The 19,484-nt window shown below is 47.4% G+C and overlaps 1 protein-coding gene across 1 annotated transcript in view; it reads left to right on the top strand.

The window, feature by feature from the left end:
* The first annotated feature begins 7,590 nt into the window (after positions 1 to 7,590).
* The window catches only part of STARD8 (StAR related lipid transfer domain containing 8), a 67,493-nt gene continuing 55,599 nt past the window's right edge, over positions 7,591 to 19,484 (top strand). Inside the window, exons 1-2 of the mRNA XM_083629067.1 lie at positions 7,591 to 8,140; positions 12,373 to 12,406. Of these exons, the coding sequence (XP_083485193.1) occupies positions 8,096 to 8,140; positions 12,373 to 12,406 (79 nt within the window). The 5' untranslated portion in view covers positions 7,591 to 8,095. The remainder of the gene's footprint in view (positions 8,141 to 12,372; positions 12,407 to 19,484) is intronic.

Here is a 19,484-nt window from a genome sequence, read left to right as displayed (position 1 = left end):
ACCCATGATTTACCGCTGAATCAGAACAAAGTCAAGCAGCAGAAAACCCAGTTGATACTCATTCCCATTCAGCAATAAACCACAGTTTTCCTGGGGAAAGCTGTGGGACAAAGGAAAAACCTCTCAGACCTGCTGCCTACAAATCAGGGGACAGTGTGGTTGAGCCCTGTGTGCCATCAGGAGTACTTGTCTGCTTTCTATCTATGGTGTGTTCGATTTATTCATTTGTTTATTTACTTCATAAAATTTATGCACCACTTGATTGTAAAAAACCTCAAAGCAGTTTATAATGAAAATGAAACATTCAAATTATCAGTAAAAACTACCATTTCAAAAATTCAATAAATAAATAAATAAATAAATTCAATAAATAAATAAATCGGCAATAAACTAAAAACATGCATCAACATTCTACATGCCTGGACAGGCTTACCTAAGCAAAAAAATTTCAGCAGGTGCCGAAAAGCGTACTGTGAAAGCTCCTGCCTCGTGTCAATAGGCATGGAGTTCCAGAGTATAATGGAGCTCTGCATGCGCTCAGGTACGTGTCAGGGGCTTTGGCAGTCCTGTTGCTCTCCCAAAGATACTGTTCCTATAGGCTACTGTTGCCAAGCCTCAGAACGTTGCATACAACTATAAAGATGTTTAATTATTTTTGTATGCCACAACTGCTGCTCATATTTTGTTAGCTAAAAAGTGGAAAACCCAAGAATTACCAACAATAGAAGAATGGCAGATGAAGATGATGGATTTTTCGGAGCTAGCCGACCTAACCGGAAGAGTCCGCGACCAGAAGGAGGAGGAGTATCAGGAAGAATGGAATAAATTTAATGATTATTTAGTTAAATTTGTTAAGTTAAACTAACTGGAAATAGCTTGCAGATACTTAATGGGCTTAGGATTTTATTTATGTTAAGTGATGAATTAATATGTTTAATTCTATAAGGTGAAGATTTAAGGATGTTAATGTTTAAGTTAAATTTCATAAAAATTGGGATTTGGAAAACCGTTAAAAGGACATGCAATGAAATTCAACCAAGGGGAAGCGAGGAAGTCACTTAACAAAGCTAATAACTGTAATTTTTAATAAGGCTATGATTTATGTTTGTTTTGTTTGTCTTGTGTGTGTGTTTGTTTGTTTATAATATTGTGAAAACCAATAAAATTTTTGGAAAGAAAAAAAAAGAATGTTGCATACAACTGTATGGTCAAATATTAAGAAATGGGCCCCCAAATACATGTTTAGCTCCAGAGTGAATTCTGGGTCTGAAAAGGCTGAAGATACCTGGTCTATACATTTTCTTATTACAAACAAAATAGATCTGAAGAGGACTGAAGAGTCCCTCTAGGGTTATATTTAAACAGCAAATGCCACAGTCCCCCTGCTGACAGTGATTCACTTCAAATGCTTGCACTTTTTCATTGGCTTTCAGTTTTAGATTGGGCACAGGCTGATGATCAGTTTTTCTCTTGTTCCCTGGAAAGACCAACCATCGAGGATTTTTTCTCTTGCTCTAGAGCAGCCAAGGGCATCGACAGCTACGGGAAAGCTTTGCTCTCTTTGCTTTATCTCAGCAGATTCAAGTGGGAGAAGAATTTATATGTAGAATGTGAAAAGGCCATGTTAAGTTTTCATGTGACCATGGATAATCCTGGCATTTGTTTTTGCAAACTTTTCAGATTGTTTGTTCCTGTAAGTTAATGAAAGAGATGAATTGTTACGATGTAGGCCTTAGTTAGCTGAGCAGGCAACAGACTACTTAAATTTTCAAACAAATAAAAGCGAAAGACAATGGGAACCTGTGGCCCTTCTGACCTTGTTCAATGCCCAGGGCTATTTTCCTAGAAAAAGAGGTGCCGGAAATCACCATGAACACCTCTCTTGTTCTCTTAGAATGGCAATGGAGAGGTGTCGGAACCCACCTGAAAGGTGCCAGAACTGAGTTTCTGTGAGTTCCCCCTGAAAAAAAAAAGCACTGCCAGCTCCCATTATTTCTGATGGTTGGGAGTCCAAGAGCCTCTGGGGGGCCACATGGTTCCTATGCTGGAGTTGGAAGGCTGCTACAGCGCATTCTAGCGCATGCAGAATGTAAACACGTCAAAGGACTTGGGTTCAGGCCTAACCTTCCTGGTTTCTGCAGGTAGGCAAACGGCAGGAAGCGGCTGTGAATTTTGCTATTTCTCAGCCTTGGCTTTCTCCTCTGCTTCTTCCTTGTGACCAAACAGAGTTTGCATATAAAAGCGGGACCTCCCCTTGACCCACCCACCCACCAAGGGCGCCTGCTGGCCAGCTGAAAAACCGCTGGCATGTCCTGTATGTGGCTTAATGTCTTCAGCTCTCTTCTGATTCCACCCAGCTATTTCTGTCCCACACATCAACATTCCTTCTCTCCCTCCCTCGCTTCCAGTGGAAACTGCAAGCAGACGCCACCAACTTAGATGGCTTTAAAAGAGGACTAGGCACATTCATGGCTAACAGGGACTGCTAGCCAGGATGGCTATGCTGCGCCTGCAGAGTTGGAGGCAGCAATGCTTCTGAATACCAGTTGCCGGAAATCTCAGGAGGGAGAGAGAGCCCTTGTGCTCGAATCCTGCTGGCCTCTGTGACGCTGAATAAGATGGGCCATTGGGCTCTTCTGATGGTCTGATGGAACACACGCACTTCTTGAAGGAAGCACAGTACCGTAAACACACAGCCAGACTTTGACTTGAAAAAGAAAGACACACACCCATTCCTCCAGATTGGACAAAGGAAGGAAGAAAAAAAGGTCTTGCCTGGTAGGAGTGGGGAGAGTGTCGTTTCGAAAGATGGCAATCCAGGAATGCGAAAAGCTTTCGCCTGCATGCAGTTCTGCCTTTGTGCAGCTGGTTATAGGAATGGCCTCTTTAAAAGTACCGTATTTTTTGCTCTATAAGACTCACTTTTTCCCTGCTAAAAAGTAAGGGGGAATGGGTGTGCGTCTTATGGAGTGAATGCAGGCTGCGCAGCTATCACAGAAGCCAGAACAGCAAGAGGGATTGCTGCTTTCACTGCGCAGCGATCCCTCTTGCTGTTCTGGCTTCCAAGATTCAGAATATTTTTTTTTCTTGTTTTCCTCCTCCAAAAACTAGGTGCGTCTTGTGGTCTGGTGCGTCTTATAGAGCGAAAAATATGGTAACTGCTTTGGTGCATCCTCGGTCCCCTCCCCTCTCGGCTGCCACACTAAGTGGGAGGGTGGTGGCAACAATTATCAGAGATTGGCAACACCATAGGGCTGTTGTCTTGCAGCTGGGCAGTGAAGGGAGTGGGAGAGGCTTCTCTTAGGCTTCTGCTCTTTGTCACACACCCCAGGTCTTGTTTCCCTTGCCTTCTGCCCCTTCTCCCCTCTGTGTTGCTCCGTAAAAGGACCTCCCTCTGTGAAGCAGAGCGTTTCCTTCTCTTCTGCAAAGGCTGGGCTTTGGAAAAAGCACTCACATAGCAATGCTGCCTCCCTAGAAAAGGGGGAAATAGAAGCCTTTGATCCACAAAAAACACCACTCTAGGCCCTGATGGGTGAAAGACTATAAACCTAAATCTCTCCCCTGAGGGCCACCCCACCCCTCAGCCTTCAAGGCCTGAGCCCAGATCCTGCAAAAACATGTGAAGAGTCAAGTCCTGCAGAGATCTGGCAGTGGCATCTTCCATGTGTTGTGCAGTGACTAGCAATGTACAGGGTCTTCTTCCATCGTGGCTGTTTCTGCATTACAGCAAAGTCCTGATGGCAGGAAGACGCCTGCTGGCCCCTCAGCTACAAGGGGAGCCTCCGCACAAAAATGTGAGGCCATCAAGAACTATTTCTTCACCCCCGCCACCCCAAAAAAGGCATCTCCACTAGCATTTATTCATTTGAATATATTAATTCTCTCCAGCAACTATGTTTCTTCTTAACCCTCAACTGTTCCACTGTTCCTCCCGTATACGTGGTGTCTCTTGTACACATTGAGCCACCCGCACAGAGTCTCTGCCACTCCTGCTGTCTGCCCCAGAGATCAGTGCCAAGCGAGTTTGTGGCAGCTGTAGCCCCGAGGATGGAATCTCAGGGCTCGATGCCATTTCCAGCTTCCGGTTCTGTAAGGAGCCTCGCTCTCTATCTCAGGAGTTGGCATGTGGTGCAGAAATAAATTTTCCATTTATTTTTAACTTGCTCGGTAAGTGTGCATGCGTGTGTCTGTGTCCTTCTGTTTTGCAGCGTTTGGTTTCCACTTGCAGAAGCTGTGAGGGCCATGGGGGCAAGCGGTCAGCCTCACCAGGGGCTCCTCCTCTTCCTCCCAGGAGACCTGGCCGTCCACAGGGCATCCGCCCCGTTCCTCAGCCAACGTCTGACTTGGATTGCAGGTTGTGGGTGGCAGTTATGTAACCCTCCTCAGACAACATCGGGTAGTTTTGCATCAGGGAAGCCAAGCAGATTATGGACGGAAGAACGATGCGAGACCAAAAGCAAGCCGAGCAAACTCTAGAGCTAGTGATAAAGCTATACTCTCCATGCCTTCTGCCACATGACTCAGGGTGCAGAGTAATGTATAGGTATCAGTCTTGGGGGTGGCAGAAGGAGCATGGCCACAGAATTCATGGGTGAGCAAATATTTGAATCCGACTCCAATACCAGTACAGTGGTACCTTGGGTTACATGCGCTTCAGGTTACAGACTCCGCTAACCCAGAAATAGTACCTCGGGTTAAGAACTTTGCTTCAGGACGAGCACAGAAATCGTGCTCCGGCGGTGTGGCAGCAGCAGAAGGCCCCATTAGCTAAAGTGGTGCTTCAGGTTAAAAACAGTTTCAGGTTAAGAAAGGACCTCCAGAACGAATTAAGTACTTAACCCAAGGTACCACTGTATCTCCTATGGCACCCACAAAAAGCCTCAGAAAATCTCCCTTCCATAACCTGCAATGCAATGCAAGACAATTTCTCTTCCTGTTCAGCCCCTGCTTCCTCAATTCCATTCCTGCGTCCAACCTCCTTGAACACAACCGCATTTCACTGAGCACCAAGATGGGGCTCTGCCCTCGTTCCCCTCCTGGGCAGAGGAGAGGTGCAAAGAGCTTCTCCTTGTGAGCGGGGTGTCCACACACGGCCATAAGGTGTGTTTGCTGCCTTCTGCACATTGTTTTTTTGCCAGTGTCCACACACTGTTGCCTTCAAATTGTTGGTAAGCCATTCTTTGGGTGTTCTCAAAGCGTCTTTCAGTTGAACATTTATAGGCCATTGTTCTACATTTCACAATGCGTTCCAGAACTTCTTCTTAATTTAATTATGGTGGTTTTTAATGTGATGGCAGAGAAGGAAGTGTGTTAGCATGGACCCCTTCCAAACTGAGGCTGGACAGTTTAGGTGTTAAATATTTGCACAACTGGACTGCTTAAGTGTCTGCCGTTTATTTGCAAGCGAAGAGGATGGGCAACTCAGAAGGAGCCACCTCCTAGGCCATGCCCACGTAACCTCCTAGGCTCTGCCCAGGTGCCCCGCCAGGTCCACCAGTCCCCACTGGATTCTGGGAATTGGACTCCAGAGAGGTCTGGAGGGTGCTGAATTGGCTCCCCCTGGCTTAGAATAAATGTAGCGATGGAGATGTTTGCCAGCAAATTCTGGTGCCGCGTGGCCCTCCCTCACTTGAGCCCTGGCACTGCTCCCACCTTGGCCAGAAGCAAAAACGGACCAAGGGCTTTCTTCTGCCGGAAGGTCCAGCAGGGAAGGGGTCAAGGCCCTTCTGCCTCTGAACTACTGTTCCCCTTCCCCAATGCTGCTGCTGCCACCCTGTGCCTGGCATTTCAAGTGGGCAGGGTGGGGAGGGAAGGGGGAGACAGACAGCCTTTGCTTGTTCTCTTCTCCCTCCAGTCCTTTCCCAGCTTTTCTTCTTCCTGGGCCTCCTTCAGCGGGCGGGAAATAAAAGGTTTTCTGTTCCCTCTATGCTAATAAGCCTGGATGTCTTTGCCACAAGTTGCCTTTCTCTCTCTTTCTGCCTGACCTCTGGGAAACGTCCATGCCAAGGAAGGAGAAAGTGGAAATTTGCTGCACACCAAATGGCTGCTTACAGGGCACCTTGGGGAGCCTCATTCTATAGTATTTGCCCCCCTCCCTTCTTTTTTTACTAGCAGACATGGAGCAATGCAGAGGGAGAAGCTGGGCTAGGCTGGTGCTGCAAAGAGCCACACGGTGTGGCTGTCAAGCCTTGCAGAATTCACTGTGGCATAAAACCCCCCTTGGGCTGGAGCTCAGGTTGGCACATGCATAGAATCGCAGAATGCTAGAGTAGGAAAGGGTCCCCAAGTGGTCATCCAATCCAGCCCTTGAAATGCTTAGACATATTTTCCGCCGTTTCTCCACCTTGACAGTGCATCTGTCAGGGTCTCCTTCCAGGCACTGTTTGGGGGGTACCCAACCACAGTTCACTGCAGGCCAGGAAGGAGGTAGGAATAACTTGCTGGCGGAAGCCCCCTCACCTATTGCTCTCCACCCTGACTCCAGGGAACAGCAGAGCTGTGGGGCAGAGGAGGGAGGGCCCCCACCTGCCTCCTGAGGGACTTAATTGCTCAGTCCCATCAGCCAAAGGACCCTTGGCACTAGCCAGATTGCTGGCATAGAGCCTGCAGGCCAGGCTGGTGCTTCTGTGTAGGACGTATTGCACCCTTTAATATGTTTCTAGCATTTCAAAACATCAGTTATAGAATACAGGGTAACTAGTTAGAAACAATACAGTGGTACCTCGGGTTAAGTACTTAATTCGTTCAGGAGGTCCATTCTTAACCTGAAACTGTTCTTAACCTGAAGCACCACTTTAGCTAATGGGGCCTCCCACTGCTGCCACGCCGCCGGAGCACAATTCTGTTCTCATCCTGAAGCAAAGTTCTTAACCCGAGGTACTATTTCTGGGTTAGCGGAGTCTGTAACCTGAAGCGTATGTAACCCGAGGTACCACTGTAATTGAAATGCTTCCGTTGAAATACCATTTGCCCCAACGGCAGCCCGGTGACCGGAGCCTGCTTCTGATGGTGTGGAAAAGGAACCCCCCTTTTTTTTACAATTGAACTAAGGCCACTGTTTCTTTGAACTGCTCTAGCAGGAATGATCTGTATGACCCAAATGTCTTTGCAAATTCTATTTTTGCATTTCCAGAGTGTGGAAGATTCCCTTAAATACAGAACTAATCCTGGAGTGTGAGCCAGTCAGGAGAACGGAGCCAGTCAGGAGGACGATGGGGCCATTTTCACACATGGAAGAGGAGTGGGTGGTAAAGTATTTTGATCGCTGCTCCGTTCAGGAGACGCAACTTCTCTTGGTTCATAAGATTTGCTCCCTCCCGTTTTTAGCCTCACAGCAACCCTGCGAAGTAGGCTATGCTGAGAGGCATCACGGTGTCTGAAGCGGAGCATGCCCAGTCACAAGCAGAAAAAGAAAATGCTTTACTGGGTGAGTGAGCAGCTTCCTGGATACCAGAGGCTCTTCGGCTACGATTCCTGCATTTCGGGGGGGGGGCTGGATTAGATGACCCTCAGAGGTCCCTTCTAACTCTACAAGTCTGCAGTTTTATGAAATGCCACCTCATTCCCTCGTCCCCTTCCTCCAGCTACATGAAACACAACAACAACTGCGTCCTCGCACGAGCCAGCGGCCTGGGAGCTGTCTGCACGTGTTCAGAGATCCACAACTCTGGGCTTGGATGCGTCGCTCGCTCTGGTATGCAGGCTTCGATTTCAGATGCTTGGCATGCACGCAGCTGCCTCTTGACTCCTCTATTCTTCTCCCTTCCCTGCTTCACAGCAGCCGGACTGGTGCATTTAAAGAGAGAGGAAGGAAAGCCTTTAAAAAAAACAAAAAACCCTCCTGTAATGTTTGGGGAATTTCAATTGGCATCCCAGGCCTTTTTCCAGCCAACGGAATAACGGTGCAGCTGGGTTTGAATTGCAGGGAACGCCTCCCTGCCTGTTTCCCAGCTCCTGCCGCAGCTGCTCCAGGCAGACAGACAGAAGGGCTGGCTGGCATTCCTGGATGTGATGGGGACAGCTCTCCCCTGGGGCCAGAGAGAGACCCCTGGCTCCTAGCTGCTGACCCCCCGCCCAGTCCCGGAGCGCCCCCATCATGCCGTGGTTGGATTTCTTCTGGGCTTGCTTCAAGAGGCCGAAGGTAAGGGAGCTCCCCCTCCAAAACCTCTCTGAGGCTTTCGCCACGGGTGACAGCTGCCGGGACACTTTCGATTGCCAAGGTCTCCTCTTTGGTTCAATTTCTTCCGCAGCAGATTGCCCTGCTCTGCCTGGCTCCTGTTGTTGCATGTTAGGCAGGGAACCAGCCTGTGGCAGCTAAGTTACCTTTTAAAAAAGGCATTTGACACAGCAGCAACAACAACAACACACATCAAGTTTTAAGATTCTCAAATGCTGCAAACTGAAACATCTCAAACTACAGTTGCCGGAATTAAGCGGCGTATATATGATGCCTTTGGATGGCCTTTGGCTAAGGCAGTGATGGCAAACCTTTTATAGATGGAGTGCCCAAACTGCAACCCAAAACCCACTTATTTATCGCAAAGTGCCAACATGGCATTTTAACCTGAATACTGAGGTTTTAGTTTAGAGAAAACAACTCATATATTAGCATATTTTGTCTCAAAAGAAAAGCACAATGACAGAGCTTTCAATGATACAAACAACTTGTAAAAGTTTGCATTAAGATGATCCAAACTAAGTAAGGAAAGCAATCCCAAGTGCTTTCATTGACTTAAAATTATTTGGCAGAGAATTCCACACTTTAAGGATCCCCGCTTTTAAGCTCCAGCCCGAGCAAGCAAGTGTTCTCAGCGTGGCCCTCTGAGCGCGTCCCCCATCACACTGCCATTTCCTGAAAGGGCCCCAGGGGCTGCCCCATGTGCTAGCCCCACTCCCTTGCCCAGCCCCGACTGGCCCCTACGCAGGGTGTCCGGCACGGCCGAAGGCTGTGTAAAGCCTTCACCTCGCAGCAGCAGCAGGAGGAAAGTGGCTGGTGGCGGCAGCACGCCTCTGAGTGCGTGCAGAGCGCTGCGCCCTCCCCACCCACAGCGGAGGGTCCCCAAGGGAAAACTTTAGCTCGGATGCATTGGGCAATGTCTGCTGTCTGAGGGCTAAGCCTGCTGGCAACAGCAGCATATGAGACTGAATGCCTAGTATCCAGCAGAGAAACCTTCGATCATCAATGCACAGGTTGCAAATGATCTGTGTTATTGTTTGGGGGAAGGAAGAAGCCTGCACCCCAAATCTCTCCAGCAGATAAAACAGGGACAAAATAAAGACAATAGATGTTATTTTTTGGAGGAGGCGGAGAAAATAGGTGTAGCTTGAAATCGTGAGACTGTGGGTTACAGTTGCAGGGGGCAGGAGAGGCTATCTGCAGTGGGTGCCCCCAGGGTTTTGGCTTGAACAGAGTCCCACATGCTGTGCTCATACACTGAGCTTTAGTTTTGCATGGACTGAGTTCCTATGAACGTGTGCTGATAAGACACACACACACCCCTGCTTCCTTGCAAAGGGGGGATTCAGAGGTCAGCCAGAGCTGCAGCATGCATCTGATTAGGGATCAAGAGGCTGTTCAGGGGCTTTGCCACAAAGAGCCTCCCAAGCCAACAGTTATTTGCTTGCACAAGGCCATTCCAGCAGCTTCTTTAAAAAGAAAACCCAGAAAACCCACAAATTGTACAGTTGTTACTCAGTTGCTGCGGCGGATCCCCACAACGAGACTGAGCTGCTAGTTCCAAGGTAGACAAATTCTCCTATTTCCTGGGATAGCTCTGTTGGTAGCTCAGCATGAGACTCTTAATCTCAGGTTCATGGGTTTGAGCCCCATTGGCCAAAATATTCCTTTTTTTAAAAAAAATAATTTTTATTGATTTTCCAATAAAAAACATCCAATTAGTATATCCAATCATAATACTCCAATTAAAATAAAAAACCCAAATTATAGTCCAAATTATAATTATTAATTTTTCGGAGCTCCTTATGGTCTAGATCTCTGAAGCATATCTCCATATCTCAGTGCTGCCTGTCCTCGTTGTTTCTATATTTTCCACATCTTGATTTTGACACTTTATAATTCTACATTGGCCAAAATATTCCTACAATACAGGGGGTTGGACTAGATGACCCTCGTGGCTCTTCTCCAATTCTACAAATTCTATTATCCTGTGCAGTGCTGCTACCGAGCTATTTTTCACCTTTGGCAAGGCTATTTTGTGCAGTAGGCAAGGCTATCTACTTGCGCCCCCCCCAAAAAAAATATTTCTTACTTCAATTTGCAAAAACAGGTGTCTTGTAGAAATGATAAATTTGTTCAAAATATAAATAAAAGCAAATCAGAAATTCATAAGATATAACAAAAGTAATCTGTATAAAACTGTGCCCCTCAAAGTGGTCTGCACCCTAGGCAGCTGCTTAGCTGGCTTAAGGACAGCAGAGGCCCTGCTTCTGTTCGTGAAATGCAAGTGCCCTGTCCCCAATGTAAAGATTCACCTGCTGGACACGATCAGCTCAAGCTGCAATCCCAGGCACACCTGCTTGCTGCAAGTCCCTCTAGTATTTTTATCTGAAGAAGTGTGCATGCACACGAAAGCTTATACCCAGAACAAACTTAGTTGGTCTCTAAGGTGCTACTGGACAATTTGTTTAGTATTTTTATTGTCATTACAGTGGTGCCTCAGGTTATGTACTTAATTCGTTCCGGAGGTCCATACTTAACCTGAAACTGTTCTTAACCTGAAGCACCACTTTAGCTAATGGGGCCTCCTGCTGCTGCCGCGCTGCCGGAGCCCGGTTTCTGTTCTTATCCTGAAGCAAAGTTCTTAACCTGAAGCACTATTTCTGGCTTAGTGGAGCGTGTAACCTGAAGCCTATGTAACATGAAGCGTATGTAACCCGAAGTACCACTGTACTAATTACCTGCCCTTTGCCCTAAGGTCCCGTGATGGGTTGCAACATTGAAACACAAAATTTAAATCTATAAATCAGTTTGTGCACATGTTCGTCCAGGGGCCCATGCTCCAATATATTTTAAGCACCTGGGCATGTCCCTGGACAATGTAATCTCTTTGTCAAGAGTTAAATAGTGTGCCAGGGTCCCTGTCCTCCTCACATACTAAGGGAGAAGAGAGAGAAATAGAAGAAACAGAAGAGGGAGAGCCCAGGGGCCGTCATGTTGGAGGAGGCAGCTGTGGAGTGTTGCACAAGATGTCAGAGGGCAGGAATGTCTGCGGGAAATTTATCCCATTTGCTGGAGGGAGAAATCCACCCAAGCCAAATCGCAGTCCCTAGGAGCAAGCCTCATTGGGCTGGGGAGAGGCTGCCCCTAACTAAGGCCACTTGCATTTAATATTCCTCGTAGACCCTCTGTAGGAGGCCTCCCCAGAGTCTCAAGGGACCGTGGAGAAGAAGTTTAGGAATGTCCCATTCTCATGAATTTCACTTTCCCACAGGCCATTGGGGACCCTCTTTCCTGTCTCAAGCTCAGGGGCTTAAGGAAGAGGCACTGGGACACTGGCCTCTAGCTGTTGTGAATCAGTAGGGTTTTTAAAAGGGGGGGGAGGGATAGAAGACTCAAGGGCAGGTCTGGAAAAACTCAGAAATCAGCCCAGCTTTGAGAGTTCCAACCAGGTGGAACGCACAGCATGTTGCGGGGCAGGGGCAGGAACTTTGTCCAGTCTCCAGCAAGCTCTTTCAGCTTCTGCAGAAGTCTTTGCCACCCTGATATACATCTCCAGATGTTTTGAACTCCCACCTGCCTTATCCAGCACTGCCATGCCAGCTGGGGCTCATGCGAAAGCTCTGGAGCCTGTGATCCTGTGTCTGTTGAGCTGAGAATGTACGAGAGCAAACTTGGTGAGCTACCCAGACCAGGCCTTTTAATTGGACTCAGATGCCTCTGATGAAAGTGTTCAGTAGCCCAGTTTCAAAATGGTTCCTTCCAATTGTTTATTTCCCCTGTTCTTTGATGGCCCTTTTGCAGTCCCGAGTTTTCAGCAGGGCAAGCGAAGGTTGCTATGAACCTGCTCCTGATTAGGGAGATGGCGGAGGCTCTTCCTCATCATATATATTTAACTGACCTTTCTACACAAATAGCCCAACCATTGTTTTGGATCTATTATTACCCAAAGGCACTACCATTAGCCACTGGTGTCACCCCTACACCCCCCCCCCCGAATACTGCATCACGGTCAGGATCATTAAAAAAAATCATCTTTGTGAAAACAGCTCTGGAAATTTGGTTGGGATCTTTGTCCATGGCCAAGGTTCCCAAGAGTAAGACTGCCAGGGGTTTCAAAGGTTTGCATGGGATGTATATAGAGAGGTGTGTGGGTTGAATAACTAACCTTTATTGTTGTGTGTTATTTTTTCCAGTGTTTCACATCACTGGACCGGAGGAGGGACGTGGGTGAGTTGCAGTGACCTCTGTCTTCATTTAGTCTTTCATTTGTTGCTGGGACATTTGTTGCATACCACAGGCAGAATACACTAAATTCTATGCATCCCAGAGAACCCAGATCAGGGCTGTGCGAGCCCCGGTGCCCTAATCAATCAATCAATCAATCAATCAATCAATCAGTCATTTATTGCGCTTGACTAAAAGCCATGACAAATTCAATGACAGATCCAGCAAGTCAGTTAAAACCCGCACTCGCCATTCCTCCCCCTTTTCTTCTTCTTCTTCCTAATTGTTTAATCCAATTCATGAACCAAGAACTTACACATTGACCACTAATAATGAAACGTAAGTTGTAGATATGTTTCCACATTTATTATGCTATTTTTGTGATATACGACATGAGAAAACTTGGTATACTTATTTGTATAACATTATTCTTGTTTATAAAACCCAATAAAAAACACTAAACACTAAAACTAAAAGAAATCCAGAGATATACATCCATTTCCAATCAGTCAAATTAATGAATCGGCTGCACCACGATAGCCAAGTCTGCCCCTGCCCAGATTCAGGGTCAAGAAAAGCTGAACTGCAGCCTCAAATAGCAAGTTGTAACATCCGTTTGATTATTCTGTACAATTTACTTAACTTCCAATATCCTTGGAGGAGGGCCCAAAAGTCACGTGGGGAGTGAATAAAAAAGTGGTGGGATGAGGAATCCTGAGGGAATCTAAAGGGTGAGGAAGCTAAAATGCTAAAGGCATTTTGACTTTGACTTTTGACTTTGATGAAAGCTGTCCATGCTGTACTCCAAGCGGTTGTCAAGTCCCCACTGACTTCTGAGGTGTTTTTCTTCAATGTCATAAGGACTAGAAACCTGTTGAATTAAAAATAGATTGGCAGTCCCATGACAGTACTGAATTCTGTGCTTGGTGCCAATTTCCCTGATAGCATGTGGCATGGCACTGTTAGGGAGGGGAGCCCAATTTTTCCCCATCTGCGGAGTGCGTGGTCACTTGTTGCTCTGTATTTCTGTGATGTTGTATGTGTCTTGTTGAGAAAGAGAAAGAAAGGAATCCAGTTACACCAAAGTATATACAGATTTTTTTGCAAATGCTTCATTTACACCCGACCCTTGGACTCCTGAATAGCTTCTCTTACGTAGGAACTCGACCTTGCAGTATGGCATGTATATTGAAATGTCAAGTTCTGAAATGTTCTGTTTTGTGAGTGAGAGAAGAGTGCAGCAAATAAAAATATATCCACATACTTAAAACTCCTAAGAAAAGAATTATTTTATTTTGAAACCAGTATTTCAAAGCATCCCTTCTCCCTCTCCCGTTACAAAGAGTTTGCTGATTTCTTCACACCAAGCTCCCTGCATGCAAGCTTTGCAAGGTTGTTGTAACAGGCAAGCAGGATGATCTGAGAGTCTACAATGCTTCCCCTGCCCAAAGCCTTCCTCCTCTGCTCTGCAATCAGCCATTTTGTGGTGAAAGATATAATTGCTGTCCATTAATCAGAACATCAGACATGAGTATATTCACTTACACAAGGCTCCCAAAATTTGGGGTGTCAGAGAGAAGGGTTGACTGGAGGCCCTTGTTGCCTTTCCATATTTGGGTCTGAGTTCATTTCAGCCAACTTGCAAATAGCCACTGGCCTGGTTGTCTGTGGCAAGTAGGAATCGCAGCTGAAGTCTCAATAGCAGCGACACACAACAGGGTTCATGAAACTGCCTCCATGCCTCTTCTCATTTCTCTCTTTGGACATCTGCAATGCCCCGGTGGGTGCTGGTGAGCTGCTTTGCAGAGCAGATGACGCTGTGAAAACCTGGCTGCTTTCCCCAGAAGAGGGCGCTGTTTGTCCACCCTCCTCGGCCCCTTTCTCACCCGTGGCAGGCCGTGACCTCCTGACCTGCCTAACGCAGTTCCCATTCAGGTCCAAAGGCTGCTGTCTTCTACAGTCTCCTTCCTCTCACTTCTCTCTGGTGACCAAACTTCCCATCTATTGTTTCTGGGGTAAACAAGAAGCAAAGGATCTTGAAGCGAACACAGCTGGCTGGTGCTATGCCCTGGACTGAGTTTGCTCTAGCAAACAATGGCTTTGGCGCCTTCAGTGAGCAAATTTACTCCCATCGCTGCCCCGTTAGTTATTGAAAAGAGGGTGAAAACTGGCACGATCGTGGGGTGTTCAGCAGTTGTGGCACTTCCTGGGCAAGGCAACTTTGCAAAATGAGAGGAGCCAGATTGCTCCCAGAGCTCCGTGAAGTAATATTCGTGACTAGCAGAGGTGTGCCCAGTGCTGCGGCTTGTCAATTAAAACTACTCATTACATTATCATTGAACTTCACTCCCGATTTGTAATTGGATTTGGTGCTTTAATGACGGATGTGCACCACCTTGAATTCTTGGGAGAGAATCGTCGAGTTGGAAGGGACCCCAATGGTCATCTAGTCCAACCCTCCCACAATGCCTTATAAAGGGGATGGCAGTGATGGATGAATGAATAAATAAATAAATGAGTTTATAATTATAATTTATGTATCATCATCCGTGAATCAAGCCAGGCCTCTTTAGGGAAGGAGTTTCAAAGCAGTGAGTGCTACAGCCGAGAAGGCTAAAGCATCCATAAGGTAAAGGGACCCCTGACTGTTAGGTCCAGTCGTGACTGACTCTGGGGTTGCGGCGCTCATCTCGCTTTATTGGCCGAGGGTGCTGGCATACAGCTTCCAGGTCATGTGGCCAGCATGACTAAGCCTCTTCTGGTGAACCAGAGCAGCGCACGGAAACGCCGTTTACCTTCCCGCCACAGCAGTACCTATTTATCTACTTGCACTTTGACATGCTTTCGAACTGCTAGGTTGGCAGGAGCAGGGACCGAGCAACGGGAGCTCACCCCGTTGCGGGGATTCGAACCGCAGACCTTCTGATTGGCAAGCCCTAGGCTCTGTGGTTTAGACCACAGTACCATCCGCGTCCCTCATAAAGCATCTATATCCCAGAGAATTGTACTCCTCCCTTTCCAAAGAGAGAGAATGAAGAGGGGGGCAGGAGCATAGATAGCTGCTCTAGCACCCGGAGCAGAGGAGGCACGGCGATCCATGCACGGGGGCGGCACAACGAGCTGCTCACAGAGACCGCCTGGCGGATGCAAGCCCCACGCTGCTGTTTTGGGCAGCACGGGGCCCTGAGCCACCACATCACTCCCAGGAGAGATGCGTAGCTTGGGTGTGCTGCAGGCCAGGCCCCACAGTAAGTGCCACCCCCTGCGGTGTGTCATTTTGTCACCCCCTTCAAGGATGACACCCGGGGCAAACCGCACCCCCCCTTCCTATGCTCCTGAGGAGGGGAGGTAATGTATCTGCTTGGACCTTTGAAACAGCCTTTGGCTGGGGGTGACAACAAGGTGCTTTCCATGTGTTTTTTAGACTCCCAACAGGCCCCAGCCAGGAATGGTCAATGGCCAGGGATGAGGGGGGAATTGTTGTTCAATGATACCTCCAGGTCACCAGGTTGGTCACACAGAAGCACACACACATCCACACATCTAAAAAAATGTTCAGGGGTACTTTCATTTTGACTCCAGGAAATCACCATTTTATAGTTCAAATCGGGAAAAATAGATACAGTAAATGGACACAAGTACAAAGATTCACAAAAATTTTAGGGGTATACGCGCCCCTGCGTACCCCCAGGAAAAAAAGCACTACACACATCTTTGACATTTTACCACTGCAACTCTGTGGACACAGATGACAGCAGAATGCTGTTAATAGTTTTGTTGGGGGGAACAGAGCAGTTCCAAAGTCTGGCTTTCAGATACACACAAAAAATATTAAATATATTATGTGTGAGCATTCTGTATGTGGTAGCGTTCATTGTGGCCTGTTTAATTGCTCCATGAAAGTGAGACCTAGAGGTCTTATTTGTTTGTTATTATTGTTTGTGCAATCTGACAAAGGGTTTGGAAGAGAGACTGGCCCCCTTAAATGGCAGTCTGATTGATAGGTGAGGCTCAGGAGGTGGGGGTTGGACTAGATGACACTTGGGATCCCCTCCAACTTACTGTTCCGTGATTCTGTGATAAGGAAGTGGTTCTTTCTTGCTGTGTACTGAAAAGCTCAGCAATTTACTGGAATCGAAAATAAAAACTAAAACTGATTTGGTTTGCAAATATTTGGAGCCCAGGGGCTGTCACTTCTCTCTCACACACACAAACAGAGTGATCAGAGGGAATCTCCCATCTTGGTTCATTTCTGCAGTCAAACTTGTGATCTCTGCCTCTGAGTCATTCTGGGGTGCTTCACGCCCGGCATCCTTGCTGAAAATAAACCTTCCAGCACCAGTCTCGTCTGACCTCAAGAAAAGCAAAAAAACCCACCAACACCCCAATCTTGGCTAGACAGCTTTTCCTCACTGTGTCTGGACAAGGTTTACAGGATCTATCCCAAGCTTGACTATTTAGATCTGGACTTTCTGTCCTACTGACTCTGGGCTATAGCTGGGGGTGCAGTGGGGCTCCATCCTGCCTATATTTGACAACTTGGAGAGTTTTGCATTTAGGAGCCAAGAGACTCTACAGAGTTTCTTTGCGTTCTGATGGCGAAGGGGAAATCAGTGGCTGGTTTTCCCTCATCTTCCAGGGTATCGCTTTCAAATCTTGGCTGCTTCTCTGGTCTCCCCAAAGCTCTTTGCAGTTTCCCTCTTATCTGTCCTCACCACACTCTGTCTTCTGTGATATCATTGCACCTTTGGGAGCTGAAGTGAACCACATCAGGACCGTTTGCTTTTTGATCCTTCTCCACAAGAGCTTACATTAGGTAACGCTGGAGGTGGTGAAGGGCAGTGGCAAAAGTTCATTTCATTGTATAAAGCAACCAAGGTCCCTTTCTAATAAAAATACACCAGAGGCTCTCTGGTTTGTGAATAGTATTACATTTGTCGCTCATCTTTCTTCCATCATGGAACCCAGAAGCAGTGCATGTGGTTCCTATCCATAAGAACATCAGAAGAGGCTGCTGGATCAAGCCAATGGCCCATCTAATCCAGCATCCTGTTCTCACAGTGGCTGAACAGTTGCCTGTGGGAAACCAGCAAGGAGGACATGACAACAAGAGGCCTCTCCCCTCCTGTGGTTTCCAGCAACGGATATTCAGAAGCATTTCTGGCTCCAGTTGTGGAGGCAGGGCAAAGTCATTATGTCCAGTAGCCATCAAGATAGCCCTCTCTTCCATAAATTTGTCTAATCTTCTTTTAAAGCCACCAAGGTTGGTGGCCATTACTTCCTCCCCACAAAGAGGGCTGGGAAAGTTCCCCATCAGAAATCCTGGAGGACTTGCCAATCAGTGTGGACAATCCTAAGACAAGTGGACTAATGGTTGAACTCAAGAAAAGGAGAAAATTTCCAGAGGACCCTTTCCAGAGGAATTCTTTCAGGAAGTTTTAAGTCAACTAGCGCTTTTCAGAGTTACTGTAGTTGTAAGACGTGGCCTTACTATGAAGCATAGGGACACGGGTGGATCTGTGGTCTAAACCACTGAGCCTCTTGGGCGTGCCGGTCAGAAGGCAGTTCGAATCCCCACGACGTAGTGAGCTCCCATTGCTCTGTCCCAGCTCCTGCCAACCTAGCAGTTCGAAAGCACACCAGTACAAGTAGATAATTAGGTAACACTGCGGCAGGAAGGTAAACGGCATTTCCATGCACTCTGGCTTCCGTCAGTGTGCACCTGAAGTGGTTTAGTCATGCTGGCCACATGACCCGGAAAGCTGTCTGTGGACAAATGCCAGCTCCCTCGGCCTGAAAGCGAGATGAGTGCTGCAACCCCATAGTCGCCTTTGACTGGACTTAACCGTCCAGGGGTCCTTTACCTTTACCTTACTATGAGGCATGTTGAAGTGGTGAATCTGTGAGTGCACGTACATGGGTATTTGGGCTGCGGCCCACAGGAAACTGTCTGGAATAAGTCCAACTTAAAGGGTCAAAGTTCATTCTGCTCCATGGTGGATTGGGTCCTGCCTCAATCAGCGTCTGGCGGAGATATAGGAGCACTTGGATTTCCCACCTAAGTTTCGGAAAGGTCTTTGGCCATCTTGATATGAACAAATTCACAAGGCAGGGATACGTCACGGCACTCCGCATGACCGTAAAAATAAAATGCAAGCTTTTTAAAATGTATGACTTAAACTTCAAACTTTCCAGCGTGCGGTTACAGGAAAACTCTTGCGTTGAAATAAGAAGTGCAGTCAGACAGTTACACAACATCTCCTTTCTTCTCCTCTTGGGAGAGTCTGAATTTTCATGCCTTCCCCAGCTGTGAAAGTTTCCACTCGCCTCTGAAGCCCTCCCTGCCCCCCCCCACCAGCGATGATTTCCGGCCCCAGAATAGTCATCCAGCTCTAGGAAGGCCTCCTGCTTGCTTGAGCGTCCCGGCAGAAGCTTTGAGCACAGCGACCCTTGATGGTTTGCAGAGGGGCATGCATTCAAAATCTGGACCGCAGGCAGATGTCAAAAGCGCCTCACATTCTCTATCCATACCAACTCTGCCCACATTTTGCAACGGGTATGAATTATACGCATGGAAAATTTGTGCCTGGGTTGATTTATAGAGCTTCTGCAAGCAGGGAGGGGAAGGTAAGAAAACTTAGCATTCCTCACTCAGAGGCAGTGAATACCATAGAATTATAAAGTGTTAGGGTTGGAAGAGACACCAGGGCTCATCTAGTCTAACCCGCTGCAACCCAGGGTGAGGGTTCCTGGAAACTACAGGAGGGGAGAGTGTTGCTCTTGTGCTCAGGTCCTGCTTGGAAATTTCGCTTTGGGAAATCTGGTTGGCCACTGTGAGAAGTGTATGCTGGACTAGATCCTTTGGCCTGATCCAGCAAGGGCTCTTCTTAGGTTTTTAACAGAATCTCCTTCTGCACCATTGGAGGAACTCTGATTTAATCTTCCTAGTACAGTGGTACCTCGGGTTAAGTACTTAATTCGTTCCGGAGGTCCGTTCTTAACCTGAAACTGTTCTTAACCTGAAGCACCACTTTAGCTAATGGGGCCTCTTGCTGCCACCGTGCCGCCGGAGCCCGGTTTC

This window comes from Podarcis filfolensis, assembly GCF_964270895.1.
Source record: "Podarcis filfolensis genome assembly, chromosome: 8".
Classification (NCBI taxonomy): domain Eukaryota; kingdom Metazoa; phylum Chordata; class Lepidosauria; order Squamata; family Lacertidae; genus Podarcis; species Podarcis filfolensis.
This window is presented reverse-complemented; position numbering and strand designations above follow the sequence as displayed.